Here is a 15,069-nt window from a genome sequence, read left to right as displayed (position 1 = left end):
CGCCTGATTTATATAGTAGCCTGATGATGCCAGTTTGTGCCAACTCCTTGTCACACCAAACAGTTTGTCTTGATAGGGACAGCAGTGGAGTAGGCAAGAGCACAAACAGATCTGAGACCAGGCTATAGAATGAGACAACAGATCCGAGACCAGGCTATAGAATGAGACAGCAGATCTGAGACCAGGCTATAGAATGAGACAGCAGATCTGAGACCAGGCTATAGAATGAGACAGCAGATCTGAGACCAGGCTATAGAATGAGACAGCAGATCTGAGACCAGGCTATAGAATGAGACAGCAGATCTGAGACCAGGCTATAGAATGAGACAGCAGATCTGAGACCAGGCTATAGAATAGACCAGGCTATAGAATGAGACAGCAGATCTGAGACCAGGCTATAGAATGAGACAGCAGATCTGAGACCAGGCTATAGAATGAGACAGCAGATCTGAGACCAGGCTATAGAATGAGACAGCAGATCTGAGACCAGGCTATAGAATGAGACAGCAGATCTGAGACCAGGCTATAGAATGAGACAGCAGATCTGAGACCAGGCTATAGAATGAGACAGCAGATCTGAGACTAGGCTATAGAATGAGACAGCAGATCTGAGACCAGGCTATAGAATGAGACAGCAGATCTGAGACCAGGCTATAGAATGAGACAGCAGATCTGAGACCAGGCTATAGAATGAGACAGCAGATCTGAGACCAGGCTATAGAATGAGACAGCAGATCTGAGACCAGGCTATAGAATGAGACAGCAGATCTGAGACCAGGCTATAGAATGAGACAGCAGATCTGAGACCAGGCTACTATGTTCAGAACACATCACTGATTCAACATCCATCACGAGCCTCAATGTGACTAGTCTGAACCACCTCTCAACCTCAAACACCACAAGCTCAAATGTTATCTTTACACATATAGAGCTACTCAACCTGAAATGATTCTGGTACAATTATAGAGACATTTTAACCACAGGAGGGACGAAACATAAACATAAGAATTATCAAATCAAAACACAGAGCTAATTTGCATCTGTACAGACGGACAAATCAAAACACATATCTAATTTGCATCTGTACAGACGGACAAATCAAAACACATAGCTAATTTGCATCTGTACAGACGGACAAATCAAAACACAGAGCTAATTTGCATCTGTACAGACGGACAAATCAAAACACAGAGCTAATTTTCATCTGTACAGACGGACAAATCAAAACACAGAGCTAATTTGCATATGTACAGACGGACAAATCAAAACACAGAGCTAATTTGCATCTGTACAGACGGACCAATCAAAGCACAGTATACCAGTGAGTTCTCAGCCTACCGTCTCACCAAAAAAAAAAAACAGATCAGCCATTCAGTTACAAAGGCTACTCTGAGTGACTGAACACAACATGGCCTTTCAGTTTCCAAAAACACCCTGTAAGAACAGGAAACTGGTGAGCAGGCAGGCCCCTTGAGTGAGTCGGGCTCAACCTCTGCCCTAAAAAACTCTACAAATAAATCTCTATCCTGACAGAGAACGATATCTTTGGGATAAATAAGCTTTTTTAGGTCCGCCAAGTCCTTCTGTCTGAGGAGCACAGCTCTGCACAGCAGAGGGAATGCCATGCGCACATCTTTTTTAAATTTATTTGTACAATTACAAAGTTCTCATTATCTAGTCGGTGTTATACCTGTAGCAAGAAAGTCAAGTTTAGCATTTTGGTAATCACAAAAAAAATATATGTATATACAGTACCAGTCAAAAGCTTGAACACACCTACTCATTCCAGGGTTTTTCCTTATTTTGACTATATTCTACATTGTAGAATAACAGTGAAGACATCAAAACTATGAAATAACGCATATGGAATCATGTAGTAACCAAACATTTCTTGAATTTTTTTTTTTTAATAAACTTAAAAATCAACATAAATGTTATATTTTATATTATTCAAAGCCAGTCACCCTTTGCCTTGATGACAGCTTTGCACACTCTTTGGCATTCTCTTAACCAGATTCATGAGGAATGCTTTTCAATTAAAACAGGTGTGCCTTGTTAAAAGTTGATTTGTGAAATTTCTTTCCTTCTTAATGCATTTGAGCAAATCAGTTATGTTGTGATATGGTAGCGGTGGTACACAGAAGATAGGGCTATTTGGTAAAAGACCAAGTCCACATTATGGCAAGAACAGCTCAAATAAGCAAAGAGAAACAACAGTCCATCATCACTTTAAGACATGAATGTCAGTCAATCTGGAAAACTTCAAGAACGTTGAAAGTTTCAAATGCAGTCGCAAAAACCATCGAGCTCTATGATGAAACTGGCTCTCATGAGGACCGCCACAGGAAAGGAAGACCCAGAGTTACCTCTGCTGCAGAGGATAAGTTCATTAGAGTTACCTGGCTGTCATGAGGACCGCCACAGGAAAGGAAGACCCAGACATAGAGTTAATGTCATGAGGACCGCTACAGGAAAGAAAGACCCAAGTTACCTCTGCCCAGAGGATAACTTCATTAGAACCTGGCTGTCATGAGGACCGCTTGAATTACCTCTGCTGCAGAGGATAAGTTCATTAGAGTTAACTGGCTGTCACGAGGACCGCTACAGGAAAGAAAGACCCAGAGTTACCTCACGACTTCATTAGAGTTACCTGGCTGTCATGAGGACCGCTACAGGAAAGGAAGACCCAGAATTACCTCTGCTCCAGAAGTTACAGGAAAGAAAGACCCAGAGTTATCATTAGAGTTACCTGGCTGTCATGAGGACCGCTACAGGAAAGGAAGACCCAGAATTACCTCTGCTGCAGAGGATAAGTTCATTAGAGTTAACTGGCTGTGAGGACCGCTACAGGAAAGGAAGACCCAAGTTACCTCTGCTGCAGAGGATAAGTTCATTAGAGTTACCTGGCTGCTACAGGAAAGGAAGACCCAGAGTTACCTCTGCTGCAGAGGATAAGTTCATTAGAGTTACCTGGCTCTCATGAGGACCGCCACAGGAAAGGAAGACCCAGAGTTACCTCTGCTGCAGAGGATAAGTTCATTAGAGTTACCTGGCTGTCATGAGGACCGCCACAGGAAAGGAAGACCCAGAGTTACCTCTGCTGCAGAGGATAACTTCATTAGAGCTACCAGCCTTAGAAATTACATCCCAAATAAATGCTTCACAGAGTTCAAGTAACAGACACATCTCAACATCAACTGTTCAGAGGAGACCGCGTGAATCAGGCTTTCATGGTGGAATTGCTGCAAAGAAACCACTACTAAAGGACACCAATCAGAAGAAGAGACTTGCTTGGGCCAAGAAACACAAGCAATGGATATTAGACCAACCACCGTGTCTTTGTGAGATGCAGAGAAGGTGAACGGATGATCTCCGTATGTGTGGTTCCCACCGTGAAGCATGGAGGAGGTGGTGTGATGGTGCTTTGCTGATGACCCTATTTTTTTTTAGAATTCAAGGCACACTTAACCAGCATGGCTACCACAGCATTCTGCAGCGATATGCCATCCCATCTGGTTTGCGCTTAGTGGGACTATCATTTGCTTTTCATCGGGACAATGACCCAACACACCTCCAGGCTGCGTAAGGGCTATTTGACCAAGAAGGAGAGTGATGGTGCGGCATCAGATGACCTGGTCTCCACAATCACCCGACCTCAACCCAATTGAGATGGTTTGGGATGTGAAGGAAAAGCAGCCAACAAGTGCTCAGCATATGTGGGAACTCCTTCGAAAAGCATTCCAGGTTAAGCTAGTTGAGAGAATGCCAAGAGTGTGCAAAGCTGACAAGGCAAAGGGTGACTACTTTGAAGAATATAAAATAAAATATTTACTCTACAATATAGAAAATAGTAAAAATAAAGAAAAAATACCCTTGAATGAGTAGGTGAGTTCAAACTTTTCACTGGTGTTGTATATTATCTTTTTGGGAGGGGGGTTCAGTACTAGGTTTTGCTTTTAAAAATGCGTCGGGGGAGAAAGATACACAGGTTTAAAAATGCCTCCTCAGTTGTGGTTGGAAGCGCATGAAGAGGACAGTAACGGCTGCAGCAGCTCCCAGGACGGCCACAAGTATTCCCAAGGAGGAGACAGACGAGCCGCCGTCAGGTCTGGAACTGGGGGGACCATTCATGGCCATGGTGGGCTGTTGGGAAACAGGGAAACGTCACTGGCAACAAAGTGACATGTTTACAACACATCAGAGTGTGTTCAGTAGGAACCAAAAGTGAAACGGTGCAAAACGCTTTGCTACAATGTTCCCGAATGAATACGACCAAACCTGCCGAAGATGTTGGTTGATTTTTTATATATATATATATATATATATATATATATATATATATATATATATATATATATATATCTACCGGGGTTAACTGCCTGTTCAGGGGCAGAACGACAGACTTGTACCTTGTCAGCTCAGGGGTTTGAACTCACAACCTTCCGGTTACTAGTCCAACGCTCTAACCACTAGGCTACCCTGCCGCCTCTACACTCTAACCACTAGGCTACCCTGCCGCCCCTCCACTCTAACCACTAGGCTACCCTGCCGCCCTCCACTCTAACCACTAGGCTACCCTGCCGCCCCTACACTCTAACCACTAGGCTACCCTGCCGCCTCTACACTCTAACCACTAGGCTACCCTGCCGCCTCTACACTCTAACCACTAGGCTACCCTGCCGCCTCTACACTCTAACCACTAGGCTACCCTGCCGCCCCTCCACTCTAACCACTAGGCTACCCTGCCGCCGCCCCACCACTCTAACCACTAGGCTACCCTGCCGCCCCACCACTCTAACCACTAGGCTACCCTGCCGCCCCACCACTCTAACCACTAGCCTACCCTGCCGCCCCACCACTCTAACCACTAGGCTACCTGCCACCTCTACACTCTAACCACTAGTCTACCCTGCCACCTCTACACTCTAACCACTAGGCTACCCTGCCGCCCCACCACTCTAACCACTAGGCTACCTGCCTCCCCTACACTCTAACCACTAGGCTACCCTGCCGCCCCTCCACTCTAACCACTAGGCTACCCTGCCGCCCCTCCACTCTAACCACTAGTCTACCCTGCCACCTCTACACTCTAACCACTAGGCTACCTGCCACCTCTACACTCTAACCACTAGTCTACCCTGCCGCCCCTCCACTCTAACCACTAGTCTACCCTGCCACCTCTACACTCTAACCACTAGGCTACCCTGCCGCCCCAGGCGGATTGAGAAGGTCCAGACGAGTGGAAAAGGACCCCCCACTCACCCTCTGCTGTACGCGTAGCTGCACATCCTCTCCTGCTGACCTGAAGAGCTCCACAGCAGCACTGTGTGACAGGTTCTCCAGCTTGTGACCATTTATCTACATAAAGACAAAAACAGAGCTTAATACATACTAATGTGATCAAATACTAGACCTAAAGTAGACTGTACCACGATAAGTTCATTTAGGATCTCCCTTCCGGAGATAAGACTGGAGTCTTCTGCAGTAGATGGCTTAAAGCGCAAGCATAATACACATTTTCCCCAGATAGACTATTTGATTAATTGATTTATTGATTCAAACATCACATTCCTCCTCCTAACCCCTCTGCCCCCCAAACTAGTCCACTAGTCGGCTCTCTAGCGGTTGAGCTAGTGGGGGAGAGGTTCTGCTCCCCAAGCTAGTCCACTAGTCGGCTCTCTAGAGGTTGAGCTAGTGGGGGCGAGGATTTCTGCTCCCCAAGCTAGTCCACTAGTCGGCTCTCTAGCGGTTGAGCTAGTGGGGGAGAGGTTTTCTGCTCCCCAAGGTCCACTAGTCTCTAGCGGTTGAGCTAGTGGGGGAGAGGTTTTCTGCTCCCCAAGCTAGTCCACTAGTCGGCTCTCTAGCGGTTGAGCTAGTGGGGGAGAGGTTCTGCTCCCCAAGCTAGTCCACTAGTCGGCTCTCTAGCGGTTGAGCTAGTGGGGGCGAGGATTTCTGCTCCCCAAGCTAGTCCACTAGTCGGCTCTCTAGCGGTTGAGCTAGTGGGGGAGAGGTTTTCTGCTCCCCAAGCTAGTCCACTAGTCGGCTCTCTAGCGGTTGAGCTAGTGGGGGAGAGGTTTTCTGCTCCCCAAGCTAGTCCACTAGTCGGCTCTCTAGCGGTTGAGCTAGTGGGGGAGAGGTTTTCTGCTTGACAAACTAAAAAATTGAAAGTCCATCTTTATCTTTACCGCCAATATCTTGTCTCCTTCTTGTAATCTTCCATCCAACGCTGCAGCTCCATTCTGTTTGATTTTGGCCACATAGATCCCACTGTCATTCAGAACATACTGCTGGTCCAGACCTCCCACAATGTTAAACCCCAGACCTGGAGAGAGAGAGGGGGGAGAAGAGAGGGAAGCGAGAGGGGGGGAGAAGAGAGGGAAGCGAGAGGGGGGGGGAGAAGAGAGGGAAGGAGAAGGGGGGAGAAGGAGAGGGAAGCGAGAAGGGGAGAGAAGAAGAGGGAGGGAAGGGGGGAGAAGAGAGGGAAGCGAGAGGGAGCGAGAAGAGAGGGAAGCGAGGGGGGAGAAGAGAGGAAGCGAGAGGGGGAAGAGAGGGAAGGAGGGGGAAGAGAGGGAAGCGAGAGGGGGGAGAAGAGAGGGAAGCGAGAGGGGGGAGAAGAGAGGGAAGCGAGAGGGGGAGAGAAGAGAGGGAAGCGAGAGGGGGGAGAAGAGAGGGAAGCGAGGGGGAGAAGAGAGGGAAGCGAGGGGGGAGAAGAGAGGAAGCGAGGGGGAGAAGAGAGGGAAGGAGGGGGAGAAGAGAGGGAAGCGAGGGGGAGAAGAGAGGGAAGCGAGAGGGGGGAGAAGAGAGGGGGGGAAGCGAGAGGGGGGAGAAGAGGGGAAGCGAGAGGGGGGAGAAGAGAGGGAAGCGAGAGGGGGGAGAAGAGGAGAAGCGAGAGGGGGAGAGAGAGGGAAGCGAGAGGGGGAGAAGAGAGGAGGGGAGAGGGGGAGAAGAGAGGGAAGGAGGGGGGAAGAGAGGGAAGCGAGGGGGGAGAAGAGAAGGAAGCGAGAGGGGGGAGAAGAGAGGGGAAGCGAGAGGGGGGAGAAGAGAGAGGAAGCGAGAGGGGGAAGAGAGGGAAGCGAGAGGGGGGAGAAGAGAGGGAAGCGAGAGGGGGGGAGAAGAGAGGGAAGCGAGAGAGAGGGGGAGAAGAGAGGGAAGCGAGGGGGGGAGAAGAGAGGGAAGAGGGAAGCGAGAGAGGGGGAGAAGAGAGGGAAGCGAGAGGGGGAGAAGAGAGGGAAGCGAGAGGGGGAGAAGAGAGGGGGAGAGGGGGGAGAAGAGGGAAGTGAGAGGGGGAGAAGAGAGGGAAGTGAGAGGGGGAGAAGAGAGGGAAGCGAGAGGGGGGGAGAAGAGTACAGTAAGTGAAAGTGAAAGTTAAAACAGCCTACTGATAACTGTCTGGATATTCAAAGAAGGAGAGGCCATAGAGAAATATAAAGCATTCTAATTCTATGGGAAAGGCAATGTAACTATGGTAATGCAGCCAGTAGTACATGTTGCAGACGGGTCCTGAGAGGTGTGGACTAGAGGTCGACCTCTAGTGTGGACTGAATGGGAAGTCTGCCGATTACAATGTTGGCATCTATTTGGGACAAAGTACAATCATAACCACTCCAATAATAGCCTATAAAAATGCCCTTCCATGCAGTCAGGCTTCTTGTCATGTCGTAAAGTCATGTCATAAATAATGTCGTAAAATAATGTCATAAAACTTGTGAACAAATGGTTCTGAGACAAAGATTTGCTAAGTACAGACACTTTTTACGGCTAAAATCTGACTTAAAATATTGGTAGGACAGGTAACTAATACTACTGTACAGGGATCAGGGATTGTCACTTCTGATTAGCTGAGAAATGCTATTGCGACAACATTGAATGAGTAAGAGACTAACATTAGCTAACTAGTTGCTAGATCGATTTATTTGGCTCAGTAAACTACAGGTGGAAAACTCAATATCAGTGGCGTTCAAGTTGCAACCTATTTGCAATGACCAGATTAGATACCAAGTTGACAAAAGTTTAATTTTAAATAAAAGACAAGCCAGCTGAGCTAGCGAGCAAGCAACAGCTTATGAGCTAGCTACCTAGTTAGCCAGGCCATCAGTTTGCAAGCTAGCTAGCTAGGTAGCTGTCAGGAGATGAGACTGAAAGCTATTTTCTTACCTTGTGGTCCTCTTTTCAACTGTATACCCAGCACCGTAGGCGCAGTATACTTTGTTGACCCGTTCATGATGTAAGGAAATCCCAAAGGCCAAGCTAAATAGCTGTTTTTTGGGGAGGGAGGGGGGGGTAGTTATAAATGTGAAGGTGAACTCATGCAGGAGTTGTGTGTGTGTCTGCTGCCTGCCTCGTCCTCTTCCTGCAGTTTGCTGCCCTCTGATGGACTACAACAACTACACTTCCCAGACGGGTCATCAAATCTACTGCTCTACTTATCATGACTTTTGGTTGAACCAACCAGAAATGTTTCTATCGGTCAAGTGCAAACAGGAAACAGAGGTTTCCAAAAGTGCAATGCAAGTGAGTTATGTACTATATAGCCATTACTCCTAACACACACACACAGTGTATTTTTGGCACACCAGAATGACATACATTTTCCAATGACACGCTGCGTGGTGTGTACGTTGGATTTATTTACGGTATGCGTCAAAACTATATGCGTAACGAAGGCTTTGACAGAAAGGGTAGCAGAAGGTGAATGTTGAACATGTGTTGCACAGATATCCAGATGATGCTGCGTAATAATTTTGCGCATTGACCTTGTGTCCGGAAGCGTAATAAAAGGAAAAAACAGCTTGTAACAACCAGTGGTTCTCAACCTGGGATGTATTTCACTAGGAACCAAACAGAACCAAACGGACAAAACGGGGCGGGACCTAACTGAATTTGTCCAATAGAAACTAGTTTTCATTTGCAAAACGTTTTCCATTTGGAGTGAACGATTCCCATTGCAAAACGTTTAGGACGAATGATTTACACCCCTGGCCTATCCACAGGGCGTATTCCTTATGAATGAATGCTCAGGTTTCCCCACCCGGTACAGATCTAGGATCAGCTTCTCCTCCCCGAATCCATTAATGGGTCAAATCCACAAACTGACCCAAGATCAGCATCTAGGCAGTTTCTGAAAAAGAAACCACTGATAACTATAGTCATAGATTGTATCAGCTCTCTTCACTCTTTATTGACAAAACTTCATTTTGAAAATAATACTTAAGTCTTTGGTAACATCTACAAAGTGATACATTGATTTAGCTACAACAGTTTACATTTCATTTTAGCTGCAGATCTGACTACTTCATAACATTTAACGGACCTTTAAAAATCGGCAAGACCTAGAGGATTAATACTGTAAAATGTCTAAACACATGTTACGATCTTAGCTAAATGAACCCTAGACCAGTTTACAGTCCACAGAGGCTCTCTCTCTCTATCCTTCTAGTCCATGTCCATTCAGCCTTGCAGACAGCATTGCAACAGAATAAAGTGTTTCAAAGCAAAAGCTACACGGATGTTCAGTCCATTGGTTACACACACACACAACATGCATCATAACCCTGAAAGGCTCATTTGTAATTATAGACATACAAAAACAATATACAGTCTACTTTGCTGCCGTCATGACATTGTGAAATGCTAAAAGGACACGCCCCCCCCTTTGTCCTTGAGACATTTCATGCAGAATAAATATGGTTACGTTCCCTAGAACTGCCGTTAAAAAGCAGATACCTCCTTCTCCGACACCGTTACATAGCCTAGTTCCTTGCCCTCATTTGTATAGATTAATACCACGTTTTAAATGACACAGTCAAATAATTAGATCTCTTTTTTTTTTTATTTACCTATAGCCTACAGGACATGCTGTGTAGGGCTTTTCACACCACGGAGCTAAACCGAGCCGGGCCTGGTTACCCATCCGCCACAGCTGCTGGAACCATGCTAGCTAGCACAGTTTGGTTCAGCACGGTAGTGTGAAAAGAGGTATGTGAGCTGCACCGCCCCCATCCAGATCATTGGCCCACAGTGTCAGTCAGGTGAAGTGAACTGGACTTTACATCCCAAAATGGCACCCTATTCCCTATGTAGTGCACTACTTTTGACCAGAGCCCTATGGCACCCTATTCCCTATGTAGTGCACTACTTTTCTTTGACAAGAGCCTATCAGAATAGGGTGCCATTTGGGACTGGGCGGTAGTCTCTCTGGAGTGTTAGATCATGCTCGGGGCCACGCTGTAGAGAGTGACATCCCCCACCACACGTAGCAGGGTGACGTCCTCAAACCCTCCGGCTCTGTGCTCATACTCCAGACAATGGTTCCCGTCCACGGCTACTTTAAACGAGTCCTCTTCCACTAGCACCTTTAGCTGCAGGGAGGGGGGCAGTCACAATAACAACTCAGAAATTAAATAACTGTTTGTGTTCAAATACAGAACTTTAAAAAATTGCAAATCTTTAATAGTGACAGATCTTTGTCAGAAAAATGTATTAGAGATTGTCATTCATTTAATTTACAGTATAGGTAAGTGATTATCTGTAGTTGAGGTCACAGTACATCTATATAAGTAATGTCACTACTTTATTTGTAATGGTTGACTTTCTCTACCCACATAACACCAGGGGACCCCATCCCTGCTCAATACTGTACCTCAAAACACCAGGGGACCCCAACCCTGCTCAATACTGTACCTCAAAACACCAGGGGACCCCAACCCTGCTCAATACTGTACCTCAAAACACCAGGGGACCCCAACCCTGCTCTGCCCCAACCCTACTGTACCTCAAAACGTTGTCCAGGAACGAAGGGGAAGCCTCCGTCTCTCTCCTCTGGACCCCAACACCCATCCAGGTGGGAGTTACGGACAACCTGTTGTTCATAGAAACGAGGGTTGAGGTGAAATACAACCTCTTCATCGTCCTCCTCGTCCTCCTCTTTTAAAAAGTCAACATGGAACCTGGAATAAAAAAATTTAAAAAACTGTTTTCATTTATCATCACCAATATACATAAAGACCATGCATTTGACTATAGATAAGGAGTATGAATGGATATACAGTGCCTTAGGAAAGTATTCAGACCCCTTGACTTTTTCCACATTTTATTATACATTACAGCCTTATTCTAAAACGGATTAACCCACTAATTTTTGGCCCCCTCATCAATCTATACACAATACCCGATAATAAAGCAAAAACAGGTTTTAGACATTTTAGCTCATTTATCAAATAAATTAAACTGAAATATCACATTTACATGAGTATCCAGACCCTTTACTCAGTACATTGTTGAAGCACCTTTGGCAGCGATTACAGCCTTCAGTCTTCTTGGGTGTGATGCTGCAAGCTTGGCACACCTGTATTTGGGGAGTTTTTCCCATTCTTCTCTGCAGATCCTCTCAAGCTCTGTCAGGTTGAATGGGGAGTGTTGCTGCACAGCTATTTTCAGGTCTCTCCAGAGATGTTTGATCAGGTTCAAGTCCGGACCCTGGCTGGGCCACTCAAAGACATTCAGAGACTTGTCCCAAAGCCACTCCTGCGTTGTCTTGCCAGTGTGCTTAGGATCGTTGTCCTGTTGGAAGGTGAACCTTCGCCCCAGTCTAAGGTCCTGAGTGCTCTGGAGCAGGTTTTCATCAAGGATCTCTCTGCACTTTCCTCTGTTCCTCTTTGCCTTGATCCTGACTAGTCTCCCAGTCCCTGCCGCTGAAAAACATCCCCACAGCATGATGCTGCCACCACCATGCTTCACCGTGGGTATGGTGCCAGGTTTCCTCCAGACGTGACGCTTGGCATTGAGGCCAAAGAGTTCAATCTTGGTTTAATCAGACCAGAGAATGTTGTTTCTCATGGTCTGAAAGTCTTTAGGTGCCTTTTGGCAAACTCTAAGCAGGCTGTCATGTGCCTTTTACTGAGGAGTGGCTTCCGTCTGGCCACTCTACCATAAAGACATAATTGGTGGAGTGCTGCAGAGATGGTTGTCCTTCTGGAAGGTTCTCCAATCTCCACAGAGGAACTCTGGAGCTCTGTCAGAGTGACCATCGGGTTGTCTCGGAGCTGTACGGACAATTCCTTTGACCTCATGGCTTGGTTTTTGCACCAATAAATATAATTTACCACAGGTGGACTCCAATCAAGTATAAACATCTCAAGGATGATCAATGGACACAGGATGCATCTGCGCTCAATTTCGAGTCTCATAGCAAAGGGTCCGAATACTTATGTAAATAAGATATGTTTTTTTAAATGTTTAATACATTTGCAAACATTTCCAAAAACCTGTTTTCACTTTGTCATTATGGGGTATTGTGATGTCATTATGGGATATTGTGATGTCATTATGGGATATTGTGATGTCATTATGGGATATTGTGATGTCATTATGGGGTATTGTGATGTCATTATGGGGTATTGTGATGTCATTATGGGGTATTGTGATGTCATTATGGGATATTGTGATGTCATTATGGGGTATTGTGTGTCTGATTGATGAGGATGTTTTTTTTTTTTATTGAATCCATTTTAGAATAAGGCTGTAACGTAACAAAACATGGAAATAGTCAAGAGGTCTGAATACTTGCTGAAGGCGCTGTACATAAAGACCATGCTTTTTATAAGATAAGGTGTAAGGAGCGGAATGAATGTGCAAATGAATGAACAGATAAATGAATGGATTAATTCATTAATGGATGGATGAATGGTGTGTGTGCGTACCTACCTTTCTCCTCCAACAATGGGTTCCCCTACAATGGTGATCAACAGCCTGGACATGATGCCAGCATGGAGAGGCAGTTCGTACGGCACCGGCTGAAACAGACGTTATATTTACATGACATGTCGTCGTCGTCATCATCAGATGCACTACCGGAAGTGTCTCAGGAATAATACAATAACAGGTGTAAACTGTCTTATCAACATATCTAATGTAAAAAGTGCACATTTTAAAAGATACCACAGTACTTCACCCTAATTACGGCACTGGAAAAGCACCATATAAATCCAATCAATTGTTATTATTAGTTACCACGTCCAGAGTGGTCAGTAGTGACACTAAAACATAGCCCTCAGACCAATATAATGCTATTGCAGTATCTAGAATATCAACAGCATTTTTTCCCCCCAGCAAATCCTTAGCCTGATCCACCATCCTGACCATTGCACTCAGTGTAAGCTGGTGAGATCGGGATGGCCACACAAGGCTAGAAACCCCTCCAAAGAGCCACACTGCGTGTACAGAGATGCTGCAGGGAAGCCGAGGATAGAAATGCACCAGGAAGGAAGCAAATGTGTAGTGTTTTAAAATCATGTATTTACTCACCAACATGCCTCCTGGAGCTGCCGATCCCCCATATGGTCCCATGGGACCTGGACCGAAAGAGCCAGGATGACCGGGCTGGGGAGGGAAAACTCCACCGCCCCCAGGACTCCATGATCCAGGGGGGATTGGAGGGAAGGCCCCACCAGGGAACCCAGGGAAGGTGCCTCCTCCAGGGGGGAAGGCAGCTCCTGGACCTCCAGGCCCATACATCCCCCCACCAGGCTGGGCTCCTGGGTAAGGCACGTTAGGATAGGGTCCTGGGGGTGCTCCAGGGCTAGTCTGGAAGGGTTCAGATGGGTACTGCATTGGGCCTCCAGGGAAATGACCAGGGGTCCCACCAGGGGGGAACTGTCCAGGGAACTGTCCCGGTGCTCCGGGCCCGGCTGGGTACTGTCCAGGTGCTCCGGGCCCGGCTGGGTACTGTCCAGGTGCTCCGGGCCCGGCTGGGTACTGTCCAGGTGCTCCGGGCCCGGCTGGGTACTGTCCCGGTACCCCTGGTCCGGGCGGGAACCCACCGGGGGCAGAGGGAGCTCCAGGATACTGCCCTGGGGCTCCGGGACCAGAAGAGAACGGTCCTTGGCTTCCAGGGAACTGCCCTGGGGCCCCTGGACCAGACTGTGGCCCCCCAGGGAATCCCCCAGGAGCAGAGGGCTGTGTTGGGGCTCCAGGAGCTGCACCAGGCCATCCTGGGTTAGTGGGAGGAGGGGCGGTTGGGTTGGGGTTACTCGCTTTCTCAGCTTGGCCCGGGACATCGTCCGCTATGGCATCTGCCAGCTGCATACCAGAAATGAACTTCCATTGGTACCATGATCGTCACCAACACATTTACCAGCTTAAATAAAAGGTATACATTGATGATAAACTTGATTGATAAAAATAACTCACCGAGAAATCCATGTCCTGAAAGGTAATGGGGGTAATATAAAGTTAGGTCTGAAGCTAACCATAGACCATCACTTGACATATAACAGTCTGAAGTAGCTAGTTCGCTGGCGAGCTATCACAAGCTACCTAGCTATAAGCTTTTTATTCAACTGGATGGATTACAGGCTGGTTAGTGTTGCACACATGCAGAGAGCTAGAAGCTAGCGGCGTGGCTAGTGGCTCGATGTACACTTACGTAGTTAACTAGCTAACAAACACAAGCTAGCTAGCTGATTAGACATCTTTATAATGTTCAACGATCAAAGTACAATCAAGACATGTTTTAACAGTACGGTAGCTAGATTATTCAACGTTACCTCGACAAAAAAAAAGAAGAGGGACGTCTTTCAACAAATCCTAAAGTTAGACACAAAAAAAAAGAATGTACCAGGTTGAGATTAAAAATACTGTACCAAAAAAACTCCCGAAAGGAAACGCACGGTCTGCACACGCCTCGAATTATGACGTCGACGGGTGGAACCGAATGGGTGCGTTCCAGAGTCACGTGCATTTTCCTTGAATTGAAGCGAGTCAGCAATTGAAGATTACCGCAGAGTAACATTTTAGCTTTTTTTTTTTAAAGAATAAAATAAGTAAATCTACATTTTTTTTTCTCCCCTCAACTTTATATGAGTAAAACTCAATTAGTACAGTATGAAATGATGGGAAAATATGTCAATTGAAAGACTGCCTATTTGCGTGGTGCGGTATACTGTTTTGTTCGCTGGAGATCCATGTGTTTCAGTAAACTTGGCTTCATAGTCATGGTTATCAACTGTACCGCAGAAATGGAACCTAAATCACAGAAAATAGATGTTGTGGTGGCAGCTGCAGAGATGTACG

At 46.5% G+C, this 15,069-nt stretch overlaps 2 protein-coding genes across 9 annotated transcripts; both read right to left on the bottom strand.

The window, feature by feature from the left end:
• Positions 1-1,628: 1,628 nt before the first annotated feature.
• On the bottom strand, positions 1,629-8,500 carry LOC127915759 (synaptojanin-2-binding protein-like). Of its 7 annotated transcripts, none has more exons than XM_052496174.1 (6): positions 8,155-8,500; positions 6,186-6,322; positions 5,263-5,358; positions 2,938-4,143; positions 2,651-2,696; positions 1,629-2,399 (listed from the first exon to the last, which is right to left on the bottom strand). In XM_052496174.1, the coding sequence occupies exons 1-4, from the start codon at positions 8,219-8,221 to the stop codon at positions 3,991-3,993; spliced, it is 453 nt and encodes a 150-aa protein (XP_052352134.1). In that variant the 5' UTR covers positions 8,222-8,500; the 3' UTR covers positions 1,629-2,399; positions 2,651-2,696; positions 2,938-3,990. The 7 variants fall into 7 exon arrangements, with proteins under 7 accessions (XP_052352134.1, XP_052352135.1, XP_052352139.1 ...); XM_052496175.1 differs by lacking the exon at positions 2,651-2,696 and adding an exon at positions 2,750-2,828 and having other exon boundaries at positions 2,971-4,143; XM_052496179.1 differs by lacking the exon at positions 2,651-2,696 and adding an exon at positions 2,750-2,795 and having other exon boundaries at positions 3,017-4,143.
• A 649-nt stretch (positions 8,501-9,149) lies between these two features.
• On the bottom strand, positions 9,150-14,781 carry LOC118378627 (galectin-3). 2 transcript variants are annotated; one of them, XM_035765614.2, is made up of 6 exons: positions 14,640-14,781; positions 14,188-14,202; positions 13,303-14,076; positions 12,703-12,791; positions 10,772-10,946; positions 9,150-10,358 (listed from the first exon to the last, which is right to left on the bottom strand). In XM_035765614.2, the coding sequence occupies exons 2-6, from the start codon at positions 14,197-14,199 to the stop codon at positions 10,203-10,205; spliced, it is 1,206 nt and encodes a 401-aa protein (XP_035621507.1). In that variant the 5' UTR covers positions 14,200-14,202; positions 14,640-14,781; the 3' UTR covers positions 9,150-10,202. The 2 variants fall into 2 exon arrangements, with proteins under 2 accessions (XP_035621507.1, XP_035621506.1); XM_035765613.2 differs by having other exon boundaries at positions 14,544-14,694.
• Between the last annotated feature and the right edge of the window lie 288 nt (positions 14,782-15,069).

Source organism: Oncorhynchus keta, chromosome 35, assembly GCF_023373465.1.
Source record: "Oncorhynchus keta strain PuntledgeMale-10-30-2019 chromosome 35, Oket_V2, whole genome shotgun sequence".
Lineage (NCBI taxonomy): Eukaryota > Metazoa > Chordata > Actinopteri > Salmoniformes > Salmonidae > Oncorhynchus > Oncorhynchus keta.
The sequence above is the reverse complement of the archived record's forward strand: the minus strand, read 5'-3'. Positions and strand labels throughout refer to the sequence as shown.